The following is a 26057-nucleotide window of genomic DNA, read 5'->3' as shown; positions in this document are numbered from 1 at the left end:
AAACGAAAAAAATCTTTAATAAGAACAATCACAATCACAATCACGGAAAACGTGTTACCAGCTCATCTTTTCGATTTTTTTCATGTTTTTGGAACGAAGTCCTTCTCCTCTCCTTCAGATCTCCTTCAGATCTCCTTCAGATCTCCTTCAGATCTCCTTAGTTAAAAGCGAAGTATATGTCTTGTCTGTTACCTCAGGACTAAACCACTGAATCCGATCGTTATTAAATTGAACAAAGAATTCGCCTGGGATACATATATAACAAATCAGAGATATAAACTATGAGATTTATGATAAAAAGTTTAACTTGGAACTAGTCGTTGGGAACGGGTAGAATCGATATGACCGTATAGACGAATGCATTTATAAAATACTAGTTGTCTAACGCAGTTTCGTTCACGTTGGTCATCATATTCGGTTCAATGATGTGGCCATGAAATAGCAAAATATAGACAGAGTTCTTTCACATTTATAACATTAGTATGGTTAGTATAGATTGACGTCCTAACCGATTTAGGCTACGTCGACTATCTCAAGGAAGACTAGCTAAATACTTAGGACCTATTTAATTATTTATTTACGCATAAAAGTTTACAAAACAATACACTTATAGCTATATTATATTATAGTGCTCAAGTGTGTACACAAACACAGGTGCAATCCGACACGAATGGAAAGCACTGGGCACGCAGGAAACGGCATTACGAACTAGTCAGAGGCACAGGCGCGTTCACACTTCCAACCTCCACACTCCGGTCTCTTACTGATGATATTTCGATAGAAAATCTAAATAACTTTTCATCGGCCCGACCTTGGGTTTGTACCCAGAACCTCTATCTAGCGACCATATGTAGCCACTAAACCAACCACTAAATTTACATTAAATAATATTTAAAAAAAAATTATAAGTGTGGCAGCACCATAATGAACACTTACAAATAAAAAAAAAAGAAAATTACATTTCAAAGTTAGCATTGATATTAAAACAAGGTAATAACATATATCGTACATATATTAACATCAATATTTGCCTTTGAATACTGAGACACTAAGTACATAAACGATAACATGCATCTAATATTCTGTTTAAACAACTAATTACTTACATATTATTAAATACATAGTATAGCTAAATTGTTGCATGTTATCTAATAGTAGTAGTAAGTTTCATAACGAACGAACATGAAGACAAACAAACCTTAGATTTACGTATGCCACCTGATTTACTAATAGCTCAGCTATACTGTGCACTCCAAACAGTTCTTGATTAATATGCCTTTATTTTGAATTCAACTCTATTCTTGATATCCAAATTTCCGATTACAGCTTCTTCGACATTCAAAACGTAATTCCATAGAGAATGTCATAGATTAATTATTCAAGCTCTCGACCAATGATATCGCGGCAATTTGATGTCAAATGTTGTTTATTTTGCTTTTGTCATCTTGTAATTGGAATAGACTATATCTTTTTTTTATTTTTATTAATTCTTTACTAATACATAGCATATTTAAGGTTGGGTCTCTCTAGTGAGTATAAATCTATCTAAATGAAATTAAATGTTTTATGTTGTCCCTATGCGTTCTTCAACTATTGGATCCGGTTGTGATGAAACTTAGGCGAGTTATACGAAAATTCAGACCCAAAAAAAAACAAAACTTTTTCTTATTTATCCTTCAGTCTATTTTTAGTTCCTCCAATCTACGTTTTGTGTAAAAACTTATTCTACCCGTGTGAATCCAAGATGGGTTGTTAATTATATAGTATAATAAATACACTTACCGGTGTCCTGCGGTGTAGCAGTGTACCGACGGGGCTCGGTATCTTGGTAGGCGTGCCGTGCGGACTACGGGCTGAAAAGATTAATACATATAAATTTTATCAATAAAAACCACATAAATATATAAAAATAACTAAGTAAATAAGCGTCTTCTTTTATTTTTAACCAATGCCTTTTATATGTGACGAATATGTTGAAAAAAATGATTTATTCAGCAACAAGTGTTTATACAAAATTTTATGTATCGTGTTTCACGTGTTCATTCAAAGAAACCTATGAGAGGTTTTTGTTTTGATTTAATTTAATTGTAAACTGCAAGTCATCCCCATCGGGTGCCAAAATGATAAAATCTTATTTAAATGAAATTTATAATTTAAAAAAATATACATTAGTTCAGTTAGAATTGAAAGTTGTCGATAAAAAATTACTTTAATTTTCTGGGCCGAGATGGCCCAGAGGTTAGAACGCGTGAATCTTAACCGATGATTTCGGGTTCAAGCCCAGGCAGGCACCACTGAAATTTCATGTGCTTAATTTGTGTCTATGATTCGTATCGTGCTCGGCGGTGAAGGAAAACATCGTGAGGAAATCTGCATGTGTCTAAATTCAACGGATTGGACCAGCGTGGTGAAAACCTAAACGAGAGCGAATTCGCGATCGACAACTAGTATTATATAATTATATAAGTTGGTCGGCGAGTTAACGTTCATAATCAAATATCTAAATTCAAATGCCAATAATATTGTATACACTCCGTTGCATTCAGACATAACTTTGAACTTTGAGCGAATATTTGCATAAAACCATATTCAGCGGCGTAGCGGAAATAACCCGCCGAGTTTATTTCGCCGTTTAGATTTTTCTGTTTGAGTTATTTTCTTTTGATAAGTTTTTATTTAACTTAACCTTTTAGCGTATGTGGTATTAAGGCAATTCCACTAATATACTCAGACCCCTCAACAGGGGAACAATATAATCGGACGCCACATATTGTGGGGGCTCACCGATGATGGTAAAGTCTTGGACCACTGAAATCGCCAAGACATTGCACTTGCACCCGGGTGTTACTATAACTATTAGAAGTACTGATCAATAAACTTATATTAATATATTTATTAAACAGATATATAAATAAACGTAACGATTTCAGAACGTTATCCGAATTTCTTAAAACGTTATCAGCAATTTATTTAAAGTCATAAAATTAATGTAAATGAGATTCTGTTGTAAATCGGTATAAAATTAAACAAATAATATTCCGTGTACTGTTACTACTAGTATTTATTACTACTAAACTAGCGACCCGTCCCGACTTCGTAAGGATAAAATATATATAAAGTTTAATCTTTCTTTTACACCCAAGTTATTGAAAATAAAATCTTGTTCTTTATATAATTAGCAATAAAACACGCCGTGAAGATAAGCCATAGTCCAGACTGTTATAAGTTAAGCTTTTCCAAGAGGGTGGGTCTAGACAATATCCAAAATGTTACTCAGTTCATTTACATTTATAATACGCCATTTTACCAACATAATGTCTGGACCTACTATACATTTTCATTTGGTTTTGACTTAACCTCGGATACATTCGAGGGCTATAATATTGAATCCCAGTATGTCGAAACGACACGAAAGTTAATTGTCTACATTATAATTAAAAACAAATGACCCCGATACTTTGATTCTGAATTAAAAATTATACAATGCAAATTAACCATGGTGGTTTCAACAAACAACAGTCGTTTAGTAACAGTGACCATTTTATACAAACAGTTTTCGCACAAGACTAGGAACTCTAAGACACAGAAGTGTACGCTGTGCCCTTTTCCGTGTAATATTTATAAAGATCCATATGAGAAAGTTCTCACAGTTAGACGAGAAGATTTACGTAAATTCGACTCAACAATTTATGACTAACCACAATCGATCTGTGCCACTTTGAAAATCGATTAACCAATCGCTTTTTTTAAACGCCACAGCAGATTGGGGCAGAACCAATGAACTCACGCCATAAAGTTGGCGCAACCTTCTTAACATTGGCAATGGTTCGACAAACTTGGAGCCATAGTTATATGACTTGCGTCGACCATTTGTATACCCAAAGTTACGAATCTATATGGTTACATTTTATTTATGAGAAATGTCGTTATGCATTAATATTGCTATGTTAACTGAAAATTCGAATAATAATAAGCTCGTGGATAAATTGACTTTATTGTGGGAAAAACTTTTACTTTGGACCGAATAAAGCAGTTTTTCTAAATGTGTCTGACAAATAACGGAAATATCCAGGTACCGTTTTATAGTCTATTTAAGAACTCTAATGGCTAGTCTTCTTTCTACGGCTGCAGATCCTTGACTAACTTGACCCCAGAAGGTCGATCCAGGAGTCAGACTATATATAAAAGTAATTGGATTTTTCTGGCAAAGCATTCTCAACACCAGTCCGAAGTAAAAACATTAATAGAATTAATTTGCCTTAAACCTCTCTTCAACCGTCCCATAGTCGAGTCATCAAACTACAATATATATAAGAGATTGAGAGAATAGAGATAACCTGTGTTTTTACACACACACAGGCACTACAAAATCTCATGCGAAATAATCTCAATGTTCCATTTTAAGTTTATAACAAGCTTATACCTATTTTGACCGATACATGTTTACGTAAAACGAGACGTGGACAAAACTCCATATACTGGTAAACCTCAGCTAATTGTCCTTCAAGTATTGTTAAATTTGTTAGGTTTCGAATAATTATATCCTATTAGTGAGACCTTGACGTCATACAATGCCAAAACTGTTAAATAATTTGACGTTTGTTTTAAAATCTGTTGTTTCCTGCATTTTATTTACATCGGGAAGGTTTACAAGATTAACCTTACAAGATGTCCCCAAAATCGAGTTTTGCCGCATCGGCCGATTGGCCTGATAATTCAGGAAAGATTAAACAAAACGACGCTACAACAATGTGCAAACTTAATAACATTCTCTATTCTCTCACTAAATCCGATGGGAAGGAAAATCCGACACGGCCAGATAGAAATCAGGTGTAGGACCAACTTTACATACTTTCTCAGGCATAGCATTGTAAACACAAACTGACAAAGTTACCAAACTTTAAACAAACTTTAAATAGTCCAGGCTGCTACAGATAATGTCTCGACAGAAATCAATTACGTTATATTGGACCTTTCCGGAGTTTGAACCCAAGGATCTACAGCCTTATCAGTTATGCGATAATCCAACGAATCTCTCGCCTCAGGTCTTTCCATTGGCACAATTGAAAAAAATAATCAATTTCTAAATCACGCTAACGTTTGGTCCGCTGCAATGTACATAGTCTCGAAATTTTAAATATAGAGTTACAGTACTATGATTAGAAACGTTCTCTAATCTCTACCCCACCAATTACAATTTTTTTTCAGACAGTGGATATCTACGGAAAGTTATGTTGACGTAAGGGGGAGAAACTGGGTTATATGGGAAATTAGTGGGAACACTAAAACCACTGCAATGGATCTTTGACATGGATCGAAGAGGCAACGGGATCGGATAACGCATCCGCGGCCTCTCCCTTGCAATGCTCTGCTCGTGGCTCGACCCATTAGACCCTGAGCCAATGCGATGTCTTATAGAAGACATTCCCAAGATGAACGGTAACATTTTGGATAATGAGTAAGCCGGAATATCTGTTTAGTATCTCATCCGAGTCTTTACAGAAATATGTATATAACCAGACAAGTATTGATTTCATGGTAACCATGGAAACGTACTCCCTATTTTTTCATAGGTATGTATAAAAATATATAATAAATTAATCATTTTGGATTAACATAATTCAAGAATATTCAGTATTAGGTACATTTTTCATTTTAAATTAAATTAAAGGTTTGCCTATAACATTTTTTTATCAGATATCTTATTTTATTAAAAATATAAATGCGAAAGTTTGAATGGACGGATTGTTGGCTAAACGGATGTCAATTAATTTGGCACATAAATAAATTATAGTGTGAAACAGCACAAACGGGCAAAACCACGGCCGGAAACTAATGTTATATAAAAAATATAATTTCCTGTCCCAATAAAACAAGATCAATTCATTTCGAATGAGCTACCGTAATAATTTACGAGAACATGTCGTATGTGCAACTCACGATTAAAACAACATTCGGTTTAATTGAATATAATAAATTCATATATAGGTACATACATGAGTTGTCTGGAAGTGATAGCTAATCAGCCATAAGTCCGCCTATTGTACAACATATAAAATGATTGTTTATATTTTTGTTTTATTTTTAGCATTAGCAGCCCGTAAATGACCCACTGCTGGGATAAAGACCTCCTCTCCTTTGAGGAAAAAGTTTGGAGAATATTCCACCACGCTGCTCCAATGCGGGTCGGCGGAATAAACATGTGGCAGAATTTCGTTGAAATTAGACACATGCAGGTTTCCTCACGATGTTTTCCTTCACCGCCGAGCTCGAGATGAATTATAAACACAAATTAAGCACATGAAAATTCAGTGGTGCCTGCCTGACCACTGATAACCTATACTGACAGTTCTGCTTTTATTTGTGATATATATGTAATCTTTACACCTCTTGACTATAATAAAATTGTAATCTTAGCGTAATAATTTATAATTCTACTCTTTTACGGTTAACGTCGGTTCTTCTCGGGTGTTTACATTTCCGAACCGGTGGTGGTGTTTGACAATTCATAAGTAAGTGTAATACTTATTTATTGAATAAAATAAATTGATTTTATTTAATGCTGCGAGATTAAGGACCTCACTGCCGACCTCCCAATTAAAAAAAAAAGTTTCTAGAGTATTTTCTATATCTTAGTTTAGAAGTTAAAGCAAGTATGTATGATAGGCATACTATATGTTAAGGTATGTTATTGATGTAGAGTATGTAGAGTAATATATTATTTAACTGTATATATAGTATTTGATCTTAACAGTACATTGGTATTATATATTTTGAAATATGTCATATGGAAATGAGTATCCTACCCGCATAACAGCAGCGTGCTGGATATACCCAAAACCTCCTCAATACTGAAAGGATTCCTCAGCCAAGCAGTGATAATATTTACAAGACATATTAAACTTTTGACAATATTTTTGGTGCGTGAACATGCCACTTTAATCCAATGTCACTTTACAATTACAAGGTTCCACGTGACGTGTGTTTTACACGAACATAATACCTTGTGGCAACATAGTGTCTCTTTATATTATGCTAAATGACAAGTCACGTTACAAATTACTATTTTCCTTATTTTTGGAAAATTCGTATCAATAACTCAATGCCACGGTGACATCGTTCAAATCATGCGACTTTTGGAGACTATGTAAAATTATTTTTTATACAAATAAATAATTTATTTTAATAAAGCATTTAATTATTCGGTTTTATAATTAAGACTTCCGTCGTTCTTATCTTTTATTACATAATTATAATAAATGTATTTTGCTCACGATATCTTGCAACAAAAGATATTATATATAAATATATACCTATTAATATATCTTATGACATTGCTTAGAAATATTCTTTCTTTCGCAAGGGAAATCTTAGTGAAGCCTTTTTTTTTCTTGCTGGAAAAACGCGTTACGTGTTTTCCTCACAATTGGTATGTGAGACTCGCCGGTGGCCAGGACGCCTAGCGCGCCTTAGTACACCGGAATACCAACTAAAAATCCAGCGGTACTCTCTTCATCTCTTTGGCGATAGTGACGGGATCGCTTACGCATATAACCCACCACCCACTCAAGCACTGCGATGCCCGTAGTCGAAACAAATCGGAGAGATTCACTTGGTGGTAGGGCTTTGTGCAAGCCCGTCTAGGTAGGTACCACTCATCAAATATTCTACCGCCAAACAGCAGATCTCAGTATCGTTGTGTTCCGATTTAAAGAGTGAGTGAGCCAGTATAACTACAAGAACAAGGGACATAATATCTTAATTCCCAAGGTTGTTGGCGCATTGGCGATGTAAGGAATGGTTAATATTTCTTACAGCGCTGTTGTCTGTGGGCGACGGTGACCACTTACCATCATTCCCAACGGCCCAATTTGCTCGTCCGCCTACCGACATCATTAAAAAAAGGCAGAGGGCTTTTTATCATATATCAGCATCCGTTTCCATTATCTCTGCTCGTAGCCCAGCGAGGAAACGAGATACAATATGGATAACTATTATTGACACGACCTAGTCGGTTCTGTATCGAAGCCAGGAGTTAGAAATTTGGCAGTGATACAAACTCGTGCCTCGGGTTCCACGTAAAGCCATTGGTTTTACCCCCTGACCTCCATGAGATTGCCGTACCATGAGACTATGACGGTGAGGGATAAATATTGTTGTTGTATGCGTATACAGACCTCCTAGCGGGTTATATGAAGCATTTGAGAAAATATTGGAAAGTGCATTATTGAAATTATCTGGATCAAGTAAATATATTTTTATTTGTGGTGACTTCAACATAAATTTATTAGAAAACTGTAGCATAAGTATTAGATTCAGATCATTATTATATTCATATAACCTCATTAACTTATTCTTAGAGCCAACTAGAGTCACTGAATCCACTGGAACATGTATTGACAACATATTTACCAACTGTGTACCTAATCATAAATGTATTATAAATATGTTAAGTTCTGATCATTGTGGACAGTTGGCTTCATTTAATTCGCAAATAAATAATAATGCTAAGGATTTAAAACAGACATTTGTTCCAATCAATTTGTATCGAATTGAGAAGTTCAGAAGTAATATCATGGCAAAGCTCTCATATTTACAATTAAATGATAATTCTAATGAGCTTTATAACAATTTTTTTAAATTAATTAAAACAGAATTTAATGCCATATTTACTTCCAAGACAGTCTATTGTAGGAATTTTCTTAAATTTAATGATTGGGCGACTGTCGGAATTCACAAGAGTAGGCAGAGGTTGTATGAACTTTATAGTGAAAGATCATACAACCGGTCTTTTTCATTTATCAGTTATGTTAGTGCCTACTCTAAACTATTCAAACGTGTATGTCATACAGCTAAATCATTGCATATAAAAAAAAAATTATTGAGGCACCTGATAAAATTAAAATGACATGGAAAATTATTAATTGTGAAACTGGAAGAGTCAAAAATAACATCTCCGACTTTAGCTTATCTATTGACAACAATTTATTTTCCTCAGATCGGGATGTTGCAACTGTTTTTGAAAATTTTTTTGCTGACATTCCATTTTCGACAACTAACTCATTAAATTCCTCTCCTACCGTTGCTGAATCATTATTAAAAAACCATGTGGAAGAATGTAATATTAGCTTTAAATTTAATACAGTAAGTGTAAGTGATGTAATAAGTTCCTTCAGATCACTAGATATTAAGAAAACGGCCGATCTGTGGGGGATCTCTGTCAAGGTAGTCAATTCAATAATTGATGTAATCGCACCCTACCTTGTCACTATATTTAATAAATGTGTCTTTAGTGGCGTGTTTCCTGACCTCATGAAACATAGTAGAGTAATACCAATATTTAAATCAGGTAGTACATCAGACCCCAACAACTATAGGCCCATCTCTGTACTACCAACTCTTAGCAAGATCTTTGAAAAGTTATTACTAAATCAAATGCTAGTACATTTTAACAATAACAAGTTGCTACACAAGAAACAATTTGGATTTACAAGGGGTCGCTCGACAACTGACGCTGGTGTTGAGCTCGTTAAAAATATTTACAGGGCCTGGGAGGAGTCACAGGATGCCTTAGGGATATTTTGTGATTTATCTAAGGCCTTTGATTGTGTGCAACACGAAACTTTGGTCAGGAAGCTACGTCATTATGGAATTAGGGACACTGCACTCAGTCTTCTGATTTCGTATCTGAGCAATCGCATTCAGAGGGTTGATGTAAATGGAAAGAGATCTCCCGGGTCTTCAGTTACTGTGGGCTTCCCTCAAGGATCAATTCTTGGACCATTTCTCTTCCTTGTTTATATAAATGACCTGCCACATCTCCTAGGTGATAAACTCGAGATAGTATTGTTTACTGATGATACTTCTTTAATTTTTAAAATAAAAAGACGTCTTTCGATATATGACGATGTGAACAATACTCTCTCTGAAATAGTAAATTGGTTTAGTGTTAATAATTTAATGTTAAATAGTAAAAAGACTAAATGTATTAAATTCACTACTCCCAATGTAAGATGTGTCAAAACGAGTGTACGTTTAAACGGGGAAGCATTAGATGTTTTAGAATCAACAGAGTTCCTTGGTATGACAATAGACTCTAAGCTCCAATGGGGCCCCCATATAAATAAATTGGCGAATAGACTTAGCTCTGCAGCCTATGCGGTAAAAAAAATTAGACTTTTGACTGATGTGGATACGGCACGCCTTGTGTACTTCAGTTATTTCCATAGTATAATGTCGTATGGCATCCTACTCTGGGGTAATGCAGCTGACATTAATACTATTTTTGTACTGCAGAAGAGGGCTATTCGTGCAATTTATAACCTGGTCCCACAAGATTCGTTAAGAGGTAAATTTAAAGAAATTAAAATAATGACTGTCGCTTCTCAATTTGTTTTTGATAATGTTATGTATGTACGCAAAAACATAAATGATTTTCCCAGAAATTGTGACGTACATTCTATTAACACTAGGAACAAGAATAAACTTGTTACTCCAAGTACCCGATTACACAGGGTTAGTAACTCTTTTTTGGGGCAATGTATACGTTTTTACAACAGGATCCCAGAAAACGTTCAAAATTATTCAATTATAAAATTCAAAAGAGTCGTTAAAGAGCGTTTGTGTGCTAAAGGATATTACAACACTAATGACTTTTTAGTTGACTGCACACCTTGGGAATGAAATGATCGCCTCCAGGCTGTTTCAAACAACTAAAATATACTTATCATTGTACCTACATGGAAAATGGTTAAAAAAAAATATATCCCGCTGAGTTTCTTTCGCCGGTTCTTCTCAGGTCCGAGGTGCTAAATTCCGAACCGGTGGTAGATTTTTGACAATCAATAAGCAAGTGCAAACACTTCTATATTGAATAAAGATTTTTGACTTTGACTTTGACTTTGACATTGCATCAGAATTTACGCACACACAACTTACACCATAATATCTCCTGCACAGATCAAGTTGAGAGAATGTCTTGGAGATTGGCCTACAAAACCGAAACTCGGTCAGGACATAATAATTATTAATAATTAATTTATATAATTATATAAAAGTAACAGGTTAGTCGCATGCGTTATAAAACGTGTTATACTTTTCATATTTTACGATTGGCCTGCATTTTATCTATAAGCAACTGCTACGTGCGGTTGCACCCGCGTTAAACACTACGGGGCGATTCTACAAATAAATTTTCATTCCGCAATCAAAACGATACGTTAAAAGTTACGCAGTTTAGCCGTTATAAAACTAACACAACGATCGTAACGGTTATAGTTCGGCAGAAATCAAATCAAACTATACTTTATTCAAGCCTACTTTTACAAGCACTTTTGAATCGTCACTTAACAAACTATATTGAGTAAAGCTACCACCTATTCAGAATGTACATAGATTCTATCGAGAAGAACCGGCAAGAAGCACAGTACTAAAAATACAGTCATGTTAGTTAAATACAATTATATATATCCTGCTTGAAAGTGAACAAGCATTAACTCCACGCATTTTTATCATCTATATAATCTTGTATCGAATAATATGCCTTATTTACTACGACATGGGTGCGTTTTATTTTAGTGATGTAGTTGCTACGAAGTTAGGGAACATATCGTGAACGTTTTAAATTAGTAGAATTACCCTCTGTTTAGCCCCGCTCGTCTTAGGTATTATATAATTTACAAAACCTTTCTCAATACATCGGCTATCTCATACAAAAATATCATCTCAAATAGGTATAGATTTATTATCAATTATAAAGAAAGCTTTATTTTTTATTTTAAATCACTGTTTCTGGTATTTTTTCTACGAATACCTTAAATTCCATTAAATTATATTTAACACATATATGTAACAGTGTTGCTAGTTTAATCGGACAAAAAATTAAAAATAAAATAAAAAAAATGTAAATATAATATTGTAAAAATATTGGTATGTATTAATACAGTAGCATCTTTCTTAATAAAAAATATTTCTCAAATGTGACTTATTTTAGTTAAAAAATAAAGGAGAGATTAAGGATCATATATGTCATGTATATATATGTAGTTACATCTTTCAGTAATTATCTTGAAGATGTTGATTCTTCAACAAATGGACATTGCTTCCCAACATCAGGATTGTTCTATTTGTGGTAAGTAACACTAATAACATAGTCTACTACCAAACAGCAATACTTAGCATTATTGTGTTCAAATTTAAAGAGTGAGCCAGTGCAACTACTGGCACAAGAAATGTGACATCTTAGTTCCCAAGGTTGGTTAAAATTTCTTAACAGTGTCATTCATTTGGTTGACTGTGGCAATACCTATAACAATGGTGACCACTTACATCAGGTGACCTATATATATGTATTTAAAATTTATAAAAAAAATCTATATGACAATTATTGAACTGATAATTTCGTTCTATTTTTAATTTGTTTGTTGTCCAATGTAAATGATTTTTATCTAAAAAAATAAAAAACGTGGATGTTTTAATAAAATAAAGGTTACTTACCCTTCCCAGGTATCAATCTAGGACTGATCGGGGGACGGTCTTCAATTGAAATTGTGGTATTCAAATCAGATTCTTTTCCAAATGTATTATTATTATACTTCTTAACACTGTCAGCCCAGTCCTGAATCCAGGTTTTATCACCTTTACACCTATTTAAGCTCAAATAAGATAATTTACCCACTACTTGGTCAGTCGTTATATCTGAATTACTATCTGTTAAGACTTTTTGGGCATTCCTTAAAGCCGTGCTTTCAAATTTAGCATCATCAAGAACACCTTTGTTACTCGGTAATGAAACTGGCACTGAGGATTCTCGTGACAGTCTATGTACATAATCCGTCTGATCTATATCCGATTTGGTCAAGCTGCACCGTCTACGGCTCGGCATTTCAATTTTCAACGGATACTTTGAGCTGAGAACCCCTGATGTTGTGACCGATGTAAACATCCCCTCATCAGCGTCTTCATCGTGCTTAGGAGGTGATTTTGAGAATGTTTTTTCTGTTATTGTCCGGACTCTATTCTTTATCTTTTCTAAATAGCTCCGTGTGGATTTTATCTGCTTTGTCGTTTGTAAAGCCAAGTCACTTTCATTAGGTGATTCGTAGCAACATGATATTTCTAATACATTTTTATCTTTCGAAACTTTTTGTAGCTCATTATCTTTATTGGATGAGACTGGTGCCCTAAGGCAGATGTCTCTTCGTGGTTCTTTAGTGATAACTTTTTGAGGATTGGGAAAGTCGAAGATTATTTCAGGATCATTCTCAACATTTTTAGTTTTATTTAAAGCAACTTCTAGAGCTTCATTGTATATATTAGTACCGAAAGTACGATCTATGCTCATTCTAGCTTTCTGTTCCTCGGTATAGTTATCACCTTCAATAGTATATGTACCAGTCGATGAATGATTAGATTCTTCATCAACATCATCATCATCGTCTATGTACAGGGGTTCTGATTTAGGTGGACACTTTTTAAATAATAAATCCGGTGTCACTGATGATGCTCTGCTTTTACGCAACGGACTTTTAGAATGTTCTGGAGTGGACAAACCATTGTCAGGAGTTAATATATCTAGCTCTGGGCTAGAAATATCTGTCAGCATAACACCTTCAGGACTCTGATCGATAATATCCATAGGATGTTTATTATTAATATTACAATAACTCGGCGATTTATGAACGTCTCTTATATAGGAACTGTTTGAACTCTTCAGAGGTAAGTTCAGGGCATGACGGGACGTAAAATTATCACTTCTCGACATTATGCTGTCGACTATAGGACTTTTGGACGTACGTTTGGATTGGAGAAGGTCATTGACAGGCGATTTCACTTGTCTATTTGTTACCGGACTAGTTATATTCGAGCGATCACTCTGAGCGAGGGGGCTTCTTCTAAGTTTCAAAGAGCCCGACAGCCCACTGTCTTCTTGATCCGACGAAAAATATCCCTCAGAATTATAACCTTGCGCCTTTCGAGGAAGTTTTGCGCTCATAGGTGGTCTCTGGGAGACAGGACTGGGCCTCGACTGACTTGCAGACATCGATTGTACCCGCTGGTGACGGGCCTGGGACTTTTTCGCTAGCTCCTCAAGTTTACGGTTATCGAACTGTTTCGAGGCGCCAAAGTCAATTGTGAAAGCCATGGGATGAGGTTTGGGTGTAGTTGGTTCCGATTGGTTCTGTTCTTCCTCAACACTGTCATTTTTGTTTATTTCACTATCCGACTTGATCGCTTCCAAAACGCTATTCTGCCCTTCGGATAAAGGACTCGAAACCTCTTCAACACTAACACTCATATTTTTCAAGGATTTAATAACCGTGACATCATATTCACAAAACCATCGCTTTCAATAACCACTGCCTTTGTTTCACTTTAAAAGAACCTAAATTTACCACAGCACAGAAAACACAGAACTAAGAAAAATTAATAAAATTAACGAAAAGTGGAACGAGAGCACTTGTAAAAAAAAATATCTACATTCGTTCGCGATTAGCACGATCGCATTCGCGAATAGATGGTCGACAGAACGACAACAGACACGACGAAACGAAAAAGGAATGTTATGATTTCATGGACCAACCGTATGATTTTTATTTTTAGATCTTACCTTGGCAACACTTCGTTTTACAACTTTATAGGTAGCCAATAAGAAAATAGAAGTATGGTCAAACCTTAATTCTTATTGGTAAATTTGAGGTAAGATACTAATTTATTGCTACAAATAAAAAAAAGAAAAGAAAACAGACACTGATAATGATTAATACGGTTACAAAATAATTTATTTTATATATTTACAACATCAAATAATTTTCTTATTAAATGATTTATTTTTTAATCTATACTAATATAGTTTGTGCGATAGTCAGTTTAAACAATATACTCAAAATAATTAAATAAATGACCTATTCCAATGAATTTAAAAAAATACCATTTTGTTAATTTTAATTTGCTTTATGAATTAAACAAATTAAAATTAATAAAATTATGAAACGAAATTGTTACTGTCAAATTGACATAAGCTGAGAGTTGCCATAATAGAACTTTTACCACAAAATTGGTAATTTTTGTTATTGTTATTATAACAAATTTTTTTTTTCGAAAATATGTATATGAATATTTTCAATATTAAATCGAATGGAATACCTAAATAACTATTAAAAATTAATAGTTATTGAGGTATTCCATTCGATCATTCGATTAGTAATCATAGTAATTGAGTCACCGAGCAAATTGACGATCGATTGTCATTTGCTATAGCCGTACCGTTCGTTTTATACACTGAACAGTCTACAGAATATACAACCCCAAACTTAATTATAGTAAAACTCAAGAAATTAATTAAATATACATATACACTAATCACCGTTTAAAATATATTATTTTAACGTTTCTAAACATACACAAAATAATGGCTAGGACGATTCAATAGCTTTCTATGTACGTAATTGTATTGTATTTATTAAATTCAATATTATTTTAATTGATCCATAGTTTTTAATACCATTTAATAAATCTGTAAAATAACTGATAGCTTCAACTTATTTCTACTAATAATAATATTAATATATTTTTTGTGTTATGAGGTGAAATGCTCTTAGGATTTGGCAAACTTTCTGTCAACTGTTCCTGTATTAAGTATATGTCAAAAAGTTCTAAAAGATGGCAGAGGCCGCCTTTTCGAAGGACGGGAAATATTATTCAGCAATAACTCAAGACGGTAGATTGAGAATATGGGACACAGAAACTAATCTCCTGGAACAGGAGTACACGCCAAACCTCCATTTGACGTCGCCTCCATCATGTTTACAGTGGATCAGCGTCACATCAACTACAGTAAGTACATCACACGTGGTTTTTTATCCTCTATTTTGATTTATTCAAGTTTAAAATAAACGTAGCCAGTTTTGAATACATAGAATTTATTATAAACTAGGATTACAGTGTTGATGTTTTTAAATAAATCAGTCGATAGCACGTAAATACTAACATAACCTTAATTTCAGAGTCCACAAAAAGGTAGAAGAAAATCTGTCGACGTTCCAGAAACACAATGTATAGCGTTAGGAACGTCAAGCGGAAAGATTCTTCTATATTCCATAAGCCAAGCTAAAGTCGAAACAGTTTTGACGGATCCGAAAATAAAGAATAAAATTCAAAGTCTAGATTGGCATAGGAAATATGGTTTGTTTAGTTGTACGCACGACAACTTCGTCCAAGAGTGGGACATAGAGAGTTCAACCGTTAGAAATAAGTACAATGTTAATATTGTAAGTAAGAATAAACAAAGTAACAAAGTCAGTGCTATAAGAATCGTGCCTCATAACCAGGTTAGTAATATTATTTTATAATGTACCTAATTTGTAAATGAATGCATCACCTCATTATTGCATTTGATAATTTTGTATAAGTACAATTACTAGTGTTTGCCTGTTCCTTCGTTTATGTTTTAGTGGTTGCTCGTCAGGTGTTAGGTATAACGAAATTAGCCTTTGCCTTTGGGCTCAAAACTGATTAAAACCAAATTTCATCAATCTCAGTTCTGTGATTTGGCCGCGAATGAGCAACAGACAGAAAGAGAATTACTTTCGATTTTGTAACATTAGTACAGATATATTATTTATTAAGAAATATGTCCATTGTCCAAATTAATTCATTTTGTAAATCTGACTGTACCTTTCCATATTATCAATTGTGTTCTCTTAAATTTAAATAGAAATTGTAGAACTGTATTAATTTTTTTGAGTAAATCAATAGTTTCACAGTCATGCCGAGTGTCTTTGGACTGGAACTAATGGCTGAAAGTAATTGAGTGTGGTACTTTAACTAAATAGTTTAAGGACTGCACATTAAAACTTCTTCATTATTGTTTTTTTTTTATATATTGTGTATATTAACTTAAAATTTTAATATTGATAGAAGAATGTTAATTTAATACTCTGTTCACTAATCTTTGATGGTAACAATCTGTCCAGATTTATTGTAAACTGACACAAAAGAATTATGAAAAAATCTTTTTCATATTTGTAGTAAAGCTTGTATTAAAATCTAAACAGATAATGTTTTAATTCTAGAACACTCCAGCAAAATATTTAATATCGGCATCATGGCAAGTTTGCCTCTGGAGATTGCATGGGAATGATTCTACAGTTATTAAATGTCTCGGACACAGTGCAGCACCCAGAGCTCTGCTAACTATAGCTCAATTAAATAAATCATGCTGGTTGATAGAGGGCTCTCAGTAAGTTAATATTTTATTATTTACTAGTGTCCGCTAATATATCGCTCCTATTTTAGGGGTTGGTCATCAACAGACACAGATGGATATAGTTAATTTCGCATTTATAATATTAGTATAAGTATTAACCATATCAATAAACTGATGCTGTATTTGGTCAAATTGTACAATCCAAGTAGTATTTTTATGTTTATAGTGTGCCACAAATACAACATAGAAAACATACAGTTATCTTAGCATGTACAACTTTATTTTGAGAGATTTTCATAACTCATCACATGCTAGTGTATTTTAAATTAAGCTGTGACCTTACATGATGACATGATGTTACATTAAACATAAATCAGTTTGTATTTTTTATTGAACTTCCATAGATGTGAGCACAAGGATTGGGTAAATTCTTTAAGCAACATTATGAAATGAAACTTTTCATTATTGAAGTTTCTCACTTCCGTTACAATTTGTAGGCTGTAATTTATAGACCCTTGTTAAACTAGTCATAAATATATCATCAATATGTCATATATTATAAGTGTATCATATATTATCATATCAGTGGAAAGGAAGAAAGGCTAAAGGGCTATAAATGTTATTTTCGGAAAATGTGGTTTAATAAAATAACTTTTAACTCGCATTTCAGAGTTTTTACCTTCCCACTGATGTTACATTATTAAAAAACATATTCAAATGATATTCATTGAAAATTTACAGAACTGAACGACTTCTATCGTTCTGGGACGTCACAATAACGGATGAACACTTACCTCAAACAAATGGAGAAGAAGTTACGCCAAGTAAACGACAAAGAAAGTTATCCCTCAATGCTCCCGTCATACCCACTCCGACATACAACTTTGTACTAGAAGATGCACCGAGAATTATTGACGTTGAAATAAAAGCAGAAGACGGTGCTACAAAGTTAAACTTAGCTGCAGCTACTAGGAGTGGTGTTGTACATTATTATGGACATATGTTAAATGGGTAAGTTAAATATTAAAGATCATTTAAGTTAATTAAAATACTTCTATGTACTTATCATGCTATGCATGCTGGATATTATTTAATCTAGGAGGGCAGACAAGCAATCAATATAAAAATCGTAATTCTCTTTAATTACTTTAAATTGTCATATATCAAAAGTCCTAGAATCTATAGTTCACAAACAACTGTACTCCTACTTTACCATCAACAACCTCATGTGTCCTTTCCAATCCGGTTTCCGTCCATCTCACAGCACTGTTGGAGCACTGCTGAATATAACTGAGGACATTCGGTATGCTATGGATAACACCAAGCTTACTGTAATTGTTCTGTTAGACTTCAGCAGTGCTTTTAACTCTGTAGATTTTGACATTCTTCTTGGTACCCTCCGAGCGGTTAATATTTCTTCCTCTACCATTGATTGGTTTCACTCTTATCTTTTCGGGCGCCGGCAGTGCGTGAAAACAGAAAATTCATCGTCTGATTGGTCTAACTTATCTGGCGGTGTTCCTCAAGGCGGCATACTCTCTCCACTTCTCTTTTCTGTTTTCATTAATAACATTTCACGTGTCATCTCTTCTCCCTTTCATCTGTATGCAGATGACTTACAGCTGTATCGTCATTGTCAGTTGAGTGAGTTGTCTGAGACTGTTGACTGCCTAAACGAAGACCTTTTGGCTGTTCAGTTATGGGCCAAATCTTATGGCTTACTGGTTAACCCTGCCAAATCACAAGCAATGATCATTGGTAGCAGTAGGCTAAGATGTAAATTTGACTGGCCATCTGTGCCCTGTATCAAGTATGCTGGGGTTCCAATAGCCTATCATGAAAACGTAAAAAACTTGGGCCTGATCATTGACTGCAACATGTCTTGGACGTCTCATCTCAACGATATTAGTAAACGTATGCATTTCACGTTTCACTCTCTCAAACGTCTCCAATATTTTCTCCCTTTCAACACCAAAATTATGCTCGCTCAATCTCTTCTTCTCCCTATTCTCGACTACGCTGATGTTTGCTTTCTGGATGTGACAGAGGAACAGCTTAATAAGTTAGAGCGCTTACAAAATCTTGCTATTCGCTTTATTTTCGGGCTACGTAAGTACGACCATGTGTCTCTTTTCCGCGCTCAACTTAAATGGCTGCCTATCCGATTTCGCCGTGATATGCACATCCTTTCGGTCCTTTTCAATATTCTCACAAACCCTAATATTCCTGAATACCTCAGCTCCCGCCTCAACCTGCTTCCTCCTTCAACCCGCTCCAGGCGTTCTTGCATCACTACAATGCTCGATGTGCCTCGGAGTAACAGCAAATTTCGACTTCAGTCGTTCACAGTACGAGCTCCGCTACTATGGAACAAACTTCCTAAATACATACAGGACAGTACTACTATTGATATATTTAAAAAACGATTAAGACAGCATTTCCTGACACAAGTTTACCCTTCATCATAAACTTTGATATTAATATGTGTGTATCTATGTATATTATATATTTATATATATATATATATATATATGTGTATGAATGTGTATTTATATAAATATTTTTTTTTTATAAGCAATGATGCACTACATTGCCCGCTGATTGACTCTTATCACTCACCTCCATAGGTTGACTGGAAGAGATCTCTTTTAGAGATAAGTCCGCCTTTGCTTATGTTTTCTCTATTTTGTTATTTTCTGTAATGTCTTTTTAAGTGCAATAAAGAATATATATATATAAATTGTGCATTCATAATCATAATATTTATAGCAGGTAGGGTTTTAACAAGCCGAATTTTGTAGGTTAGTATAGTGTTGTGTTCTGCTTTGAAGAGTGAGTAAGCCAGTTTAACTACCTACCTACTAGCTTGTGGTGATGTAATGAATAAACGAATTATAAAATAAAATTTACGCCGTCTATTTTTATGGGCAGTCAACGACCACTTAGCAGGTGGTTCAATTCCGTTTGATTATCTCGTAATTATTTTGTAAATGCATAATAAACAGTATAAATAGAAGTAATTTTAAACTTGTAATTATTAACAGAGCATCAACTAAACCAATAAAACCTTCCAACACAATACAAGTGACAACCGAGGATGCACAACCTCTGCCTTTGCAGTGTTGCAAATTGCCAACGACAGGAGACTTGCTGATAGGATACAACAATGGACCATCGTTACTCTTTGAGAAAATTGTAAGTATAGTAACTGTCTAATGATCATAAATTCAACAGAAATGAAACTAGCTACATACAAATCTAATGTCACAATTGCAATTACAAAGTCACTCGGAGCATGCCTTGCATCAACATACATCAGTTCCTTTATGTTTATTTGATGTGGCTTTAATTGTGCCGAGATGATATAGATTAATTCCTTTATGTATGTATGTTGTTCAATTACATGTTATTTATTGCATTACTAAAGTTAAAATGTACTTAAGGATTTTCAAAAATTTGCATGAAGTGGTATAAAGCTGGCTTAACATTATTAATGACAAGAAAATACTTAACACATAGCAAAGGTTTTTGTTAGTAAAATAAAATTTAATAAATAAGCTTAACTGAAAAATAAGGCTAAACTAATGAACATACATTTAACCATTTAACTTATACCCGAAGATGGAGTATGTTCCAAGAAAGGTTTTAGAATAAACTATTATTATTCAAATAAGTAAACTTCATGGTTTCAACTTTAAATTTAAACTACTTATATGACAAGAATGAATTTCTTTTTTGTGTTATATATAATATTAAAATTATCTTCCATTATTAACTTTTAAATTTCAGACTCCAGATTTAAAATCAAAAACACAAGTGTTAATAAGGGGCGAGGCGAAAGTAAAGAGTAAAGTGAACCAGACAAAAGATGTCAATAAGGTTCGTTTAGGAAAGGGGGGTGACGTCACATATGTGGAACCCATGGGAGGTGTCAGCAGAAAAAGAACAACACCAGGAGGCAAGGTTAGTAATATATACCTAACAATTGGGTAATATTTATACTGATATAAATCAGAATTGCTCGATACTTATATGCATATAGCCTTTTCCAATGGAAGTGGGAAAAAAGATAAACAAACCTTAGATTTACACATTTGAAACCATTTGCTAATAACTCAGCTATGTTGTGCACTGAGAGCTATGATCAATATATCTTTATTTATAATACAACGCTTAACTACTTATTTTCACTTTAATTTTACTTCCAAAATTCCGATATCAGTTTCGTTGACGTTCAAAACGCCATTTTTCAGTCCATAGATATCATATATGGATATCATAGGTTAATCAAGCCCTCAACCAATTCGCGTCATTTTGCTATCAAATATTGTTTGTATTATGGTTGGAATCGTTTATATTTTGAGATAATTGTCTTCTTGAACATCTTTATTAATTACAATTATAACATGATAATGATATCTGATATTGGGATAATATAATGTATTTGAGTTCAGGAAAATTTAAAATACTGAGGTATAATAATAATTTTTTGTCCAAAATGTTTTTTAAGTTTACAATATAATTTAAACATAAAATTTGTTCCCATCAAGTGAATGAAGCATTTGTAACTAGGAAACCTGTATTTCAACTAGCAAGTTGGCCGCTTATATCAATTTAAAAATTATGTATAGATTTTACTGGTTAAAAATGCATATTCTACTACGAACAACCTATAATAATACAGTAATTCTTTTTCTTTTTCTGGTATACTTATATTAACATATATATACTAATAAATATAAATTTGTCAACAGGTGGAGTTGTCGATGGAAGACCGTCTAGCAAACCTAACAGTGGATGTTAAGAACCGGAACAAGTCGGCAGTCAGTCAGAACATGACTAAACTTTTGATGCAAGGATTACATTCGAATGATAAAGCGTAAGATATTTATTGAATACTAGCGACCCGCCCCGGCTTCGTACGGGTGCAATGTGGGTAATCCCTAAGAGATAGACATATACCATCGCGGACTTTTTTGAAGACCGTTTTAAGGTGTACAATACTGATGTACATTATTTTGATCTATCTCATAGGGATCAGCCAGCGTTTACAATGTAAGCGCAAAAAATGTATAAATTTACGACATCATATTAGAATTTTTTTAAATTATCAGTGTTACTTAACTATATTGTCTATGTATTATATACAAAAACCTTTCTCTCGAATCACTCTATTTAAAAAAACCGCATCAAAATCCGTTGCGTAGTTTTAAAGATTTAAGCATACAAAGGGACATAGGGACAGAGAAAGCGACTTTGTTTTAAATACTATGTAAAGATTTGAATTATAGAATATGTAACTTTTTTAGAATCTAAATATTTCAAAGCTACACATTGCCTAGTGATTTGAGAATCTCAACTTCTAGTATAATGATCTTTTGAAATGGTCGTTCCTATGTTTGAAATTAATATTAAACTTTGATTAGAAAATAGAAATATTGATAATAATAAATTTAAGTATTGTTTAAAAAAAAAACATTTAAAATATGACTTGTTCCCCCAGGGTGCTTCTGTCGGTGCTGCAGCAGGACGACGCGCGGCTGGCGACGCGCACGGTGAGCGCGCTCCCCCCCGAGCACGTGCCGCGCCTGCTGCAGCAGCTCGCCGACCTCGCCAGCCGCAAGACCAGCCAGTGAGTGCGCGGCCTCTCACTTACACTCAAATATATCGTATCATGGTGAAAGGGACGGAAGTGTGTAACGGGAAGCCGTGGGAAGCGCGACCTATATGATTTGACCAATGAGCGCGCGGCGTTAGAGTTGACGCGAGATGGTACCAACACATTTTCCGAGATGATATAATGTTGATGTTGCTTATTACAAACTATACTGAGAGAAATGATTTTTTTTAAATGTATTGTAAAATAATAATTAGGGGCCTGGACTCCTTTGTTGCCCAGGGCCTTCAGACTTCCAAAACCAGTCCCGATTGCACAGCTCTACAGAGAATATTATAGTAAACAAGTATGGGCCTAATAGTGAATAATATTTAAAGCTATATTTAACCTATCTACAGATGTGCGGCGTCGTGCACCTGGCTAACAGCAGTATTGAAGTGTCACTCCGCCTTAGTGCTGGCCACGCTTAACTCGAAAACATCGGACCACCTTACACAATTGCTGGCAATATTTACTCACAGGTAATTTTAACTAAGTATTTGTAGACGTTTATAGCCCAGTACACAGGGTTAGTGACTCTTTTGTGGGACATGTATACGTTTTCACAACACAGGAGGCTATCCCAGAGCATGTTTAAATATATATCATTATAAAATTTTAAAAAGAATTGTTGAAGAGCTTTTGTGTGTTAAATTATATTACAAATTTAATGGCTTCTTAGTTGATTGCGCTTCTTGAGAATAAGGTTTGCCTTCAGGCTGTACAAATAACGAATATATATTTATATATATATTGTTTGAAAACAATAACTGTACAATATGAAATTAAAAAAAAGCTCAGCTATATTGTGCACTACTCTTAATTCTTGACTATTATATCTTATAAAATTCTTATATGCACTTTAATTTTACTTATAAAGTTTCGATAACAGTTTCTTCGACGTTAAGAACAATTTTTTCGCACATCCGCAATGAATCATGCTCGACCAACGATGTTTATTAGTTGTAAATAAGAACGTTGTTTCAAATATTTATAATTAATAAATTTCAGACGTTCACATCTTTGTCAACTGTTGAACCTGAAAGGACGTCTGGACCTTACAATATCACAACGCTCCAGTGAAGATGAAATTGTTGAACAGCAGCCTGTACTTGAATATAATGGTATGGATTTATATATTTAATACAAATTGTATCGGTAACAAAGGTTTGTCTTAAAAGTTGTAGTAATGAAACATAAATATAGAGTAATTGTAATAACAATAGACTAAATATTTATATAACTTATTTATTGGATTGACTCATTAAAAGGTTGAAATTGTAAATATAATTAGATATTTTGGTAATTATTAGTATTTTGATTATCTATTCATTATCTTATTAGATTTACTCCAAGTTCTAATGTAACAGTGAAACTTTATTGTCTTATGTTAAATTTCTTTGGTATCAAATGTTGTATACTATGCTGTATGTTTACCGAAAATAACATAAATTAATAATTTTTGCTGCGACCTACAAAATAATGTAGTCATAATTTAGGTCTCTTTTATGACAATGAAAGGCAAGATATTTATTTCATATTACTAGCCAATGGCATGTTACTTTTTTAAATTATTATCTGGTTAATTCTTATAACTTCATTATTGATCTTGGAAGGACATTACTGTCCTATAGAATTATTAATTAGGTATTATAGGATGTAAACATTTAAATTTGTTTTAAATTTCAGACACTTCATCCGATGAGGAAGTAGAACTGGAAAAGTATCAATCGGACAGTGACCAGATGTGGGAAGATGACGAGGTGGACGGAGAGAGCCAAGGCAGTCACAGTGACAGATCGGATGGCTGACATAATAAATATTGTTTTTATTTGATGTTTCATTTGAACCTACTTGCTGTAATTATTTTGTAAAGTTAAGATTAGTAAATGGAAATATTTTATTAAGTGTAATTCTCTTTTTATTCGTATCTATAGTTCTTAATAATACATAAATTTAATAAAAATTAAATAGTAATTTTATGGCTTGGAAAGGTTTTTAAACAGTACACATGCCAATATTGCTTACAAATTTTAAAAGAATTTGAACACTATAATAAAAGAGAAGCCCAGTAGATAATCTCATTTATGCTTTAGGTCAAATCTTTTAGCATCCAGTGCCTTTACCTTTAGTTGCCATAGTATTGACACATCAAAAGTGAGGAATTTGCATTTTACATGTATAGCAGTAAAAACTATTAAGTTTAAAATACGCTTTTTATTTAACCCATATAGTATGTACTAAAACGAATATAATAGCTAATACTATTATAGTTTATATCGTAGTTACCACCAGAGAGCAAGATTTCAGCTCCATTTGTTTGCAAATTGTAGACGAGATGCGAGTGCGTCATAACCTCTGATAAAATCGTATTTGTCAAATTAACGAAAATGTTAATAGATCTTTAAGCAGCTAATATACCATAATCAGCGTCAATATAAATAACTAACTTCACCAAAAACTTACATAATTAAGTACATACATGCCAGCTATCGTTTTGGCGACATACTCAATGACTTATATAGCAACTGCACAGGTAATATAGAGCGCTAATACCAATTTGAGTTAGATTGTAGGCTATTATTTAGTGTTAGGTATAATCACAGAAAGGAAACAGCTTGAAAATACAATTAGCTACTCCTTAAAGAATAGTACTAAGAAAAACATTATTTTAATGAATATTTTTTTATCGGTTTCGGTTCGTTACTAATATACCTGCTATCTAATACTTGTATGATGTATCGCTTTCCAATTTACTGCTCAATGTTACTGAGATATGTTTGTGAGTACATCAAACACATGACAAACATGATAAAGAAATAAAATAGATCAATAAAAATACAGTTATTTGTTTATATTAAATTTGTTTTAAAATTAGAACTGAAAAATGCGTCTCAATTATTATCTTTTGTTGATGAACATTTGTTTTAAAAACTAACGTTTTTATTTATTTATATACTCTTTATTGCACACCAATAGACAAAAATAATAGGAGTACAACAAAAACAAAGAAAAGAAAAATGTACAATAGGCGGCCTTATCGCTAAAACAGCGATCTCTTCCAGGCAACCTTTGGTAGAGGAGAGAGATAGGATGGTAGGGGTGTACGAATTATTTAATACATAAAAAAATAGATACAATATATATATATATATATATATGTATATATACGATACATAAATAAATATTCCATAA

The 26057-nt window shown here is 33.6% G+C and overlaps 2 protein-coding genes across 4 annotated transcripts in view; one reads left to right on the top strand and one right to left on the bottom strand.

The window, feature by feature from the left end:
* LOC125074077 overlaps positions 1-14543 on the bottom strand; it is a 63982-nt gene extending 49439 nt beyond the window's left edge. For all 3 annotated transcript variants that reach the window (XR_007120088.1, XM_047685319.1, XM_047685318.1), the window contains exons 1-2: positions 12496-14543; positions 1783-1853 (exon numbers count right to left, since the gene is read on the bottom strand). Coding sequence is in view for 2 of the 3 variants with exons in the window: in XM_047685319.1 (XP_047541275.1) it covers positions 1783-1853; positions 12496-14296 (1872 nt within the window). In the remaining variant the exon portion in view is untranslated. The remainder of the gene's footprint in view (positions 1-1782; positions 1854-12495) is intronic.
* Positions 14544-15632: 1089 nt separating this feature from the next.
* On the top strand, positions 15633-24693 carry LOC125073946 (WD repeat-containing protein 43). Its single transcript, XM_047685066.1, has 11 exons — positions 15633-15834; positions 16005-16328; positions 17073-17239; positions 17948-18217; positions 20251-20401; positions 20996-21169; positions 21961-22085; positions 22710-22838; positions 23222-23344; positions 23874-23986; positions 24552-24693. Exons 1-11 carry the CDS (start codon positions 15661-15663, stop codon positions 24671-24673), a joined length of 1872 nt encoding a protein of 623 aa, XP_047541022.1. The 5' UTR covers positions 15633-15660; the 3' UTR covers positions 24674-24693.
* The last annotated feature ends 1364 nt before the right edge of the window (positions 24694-26057 follow it).

Source organism: Vanessa atalanta, chromosome 26 (genome assembly GCF_905147765.1).
Source record: "Vanessa atalanta chromosome 26, ilVanAtal1.2, whole genome shotgun sequence".
Taxonomy (NCBI): Eukaryota; Metazoa; Arthropoda; class Insecta; order Lepidoptera; family Nymphalidae; genus Vanessa; species Vanessa atalanta.
Note: the sequence above shows the minus strand (reverse complement) of the source record. Positions and strands in the feature narration are given on the sequence as shown.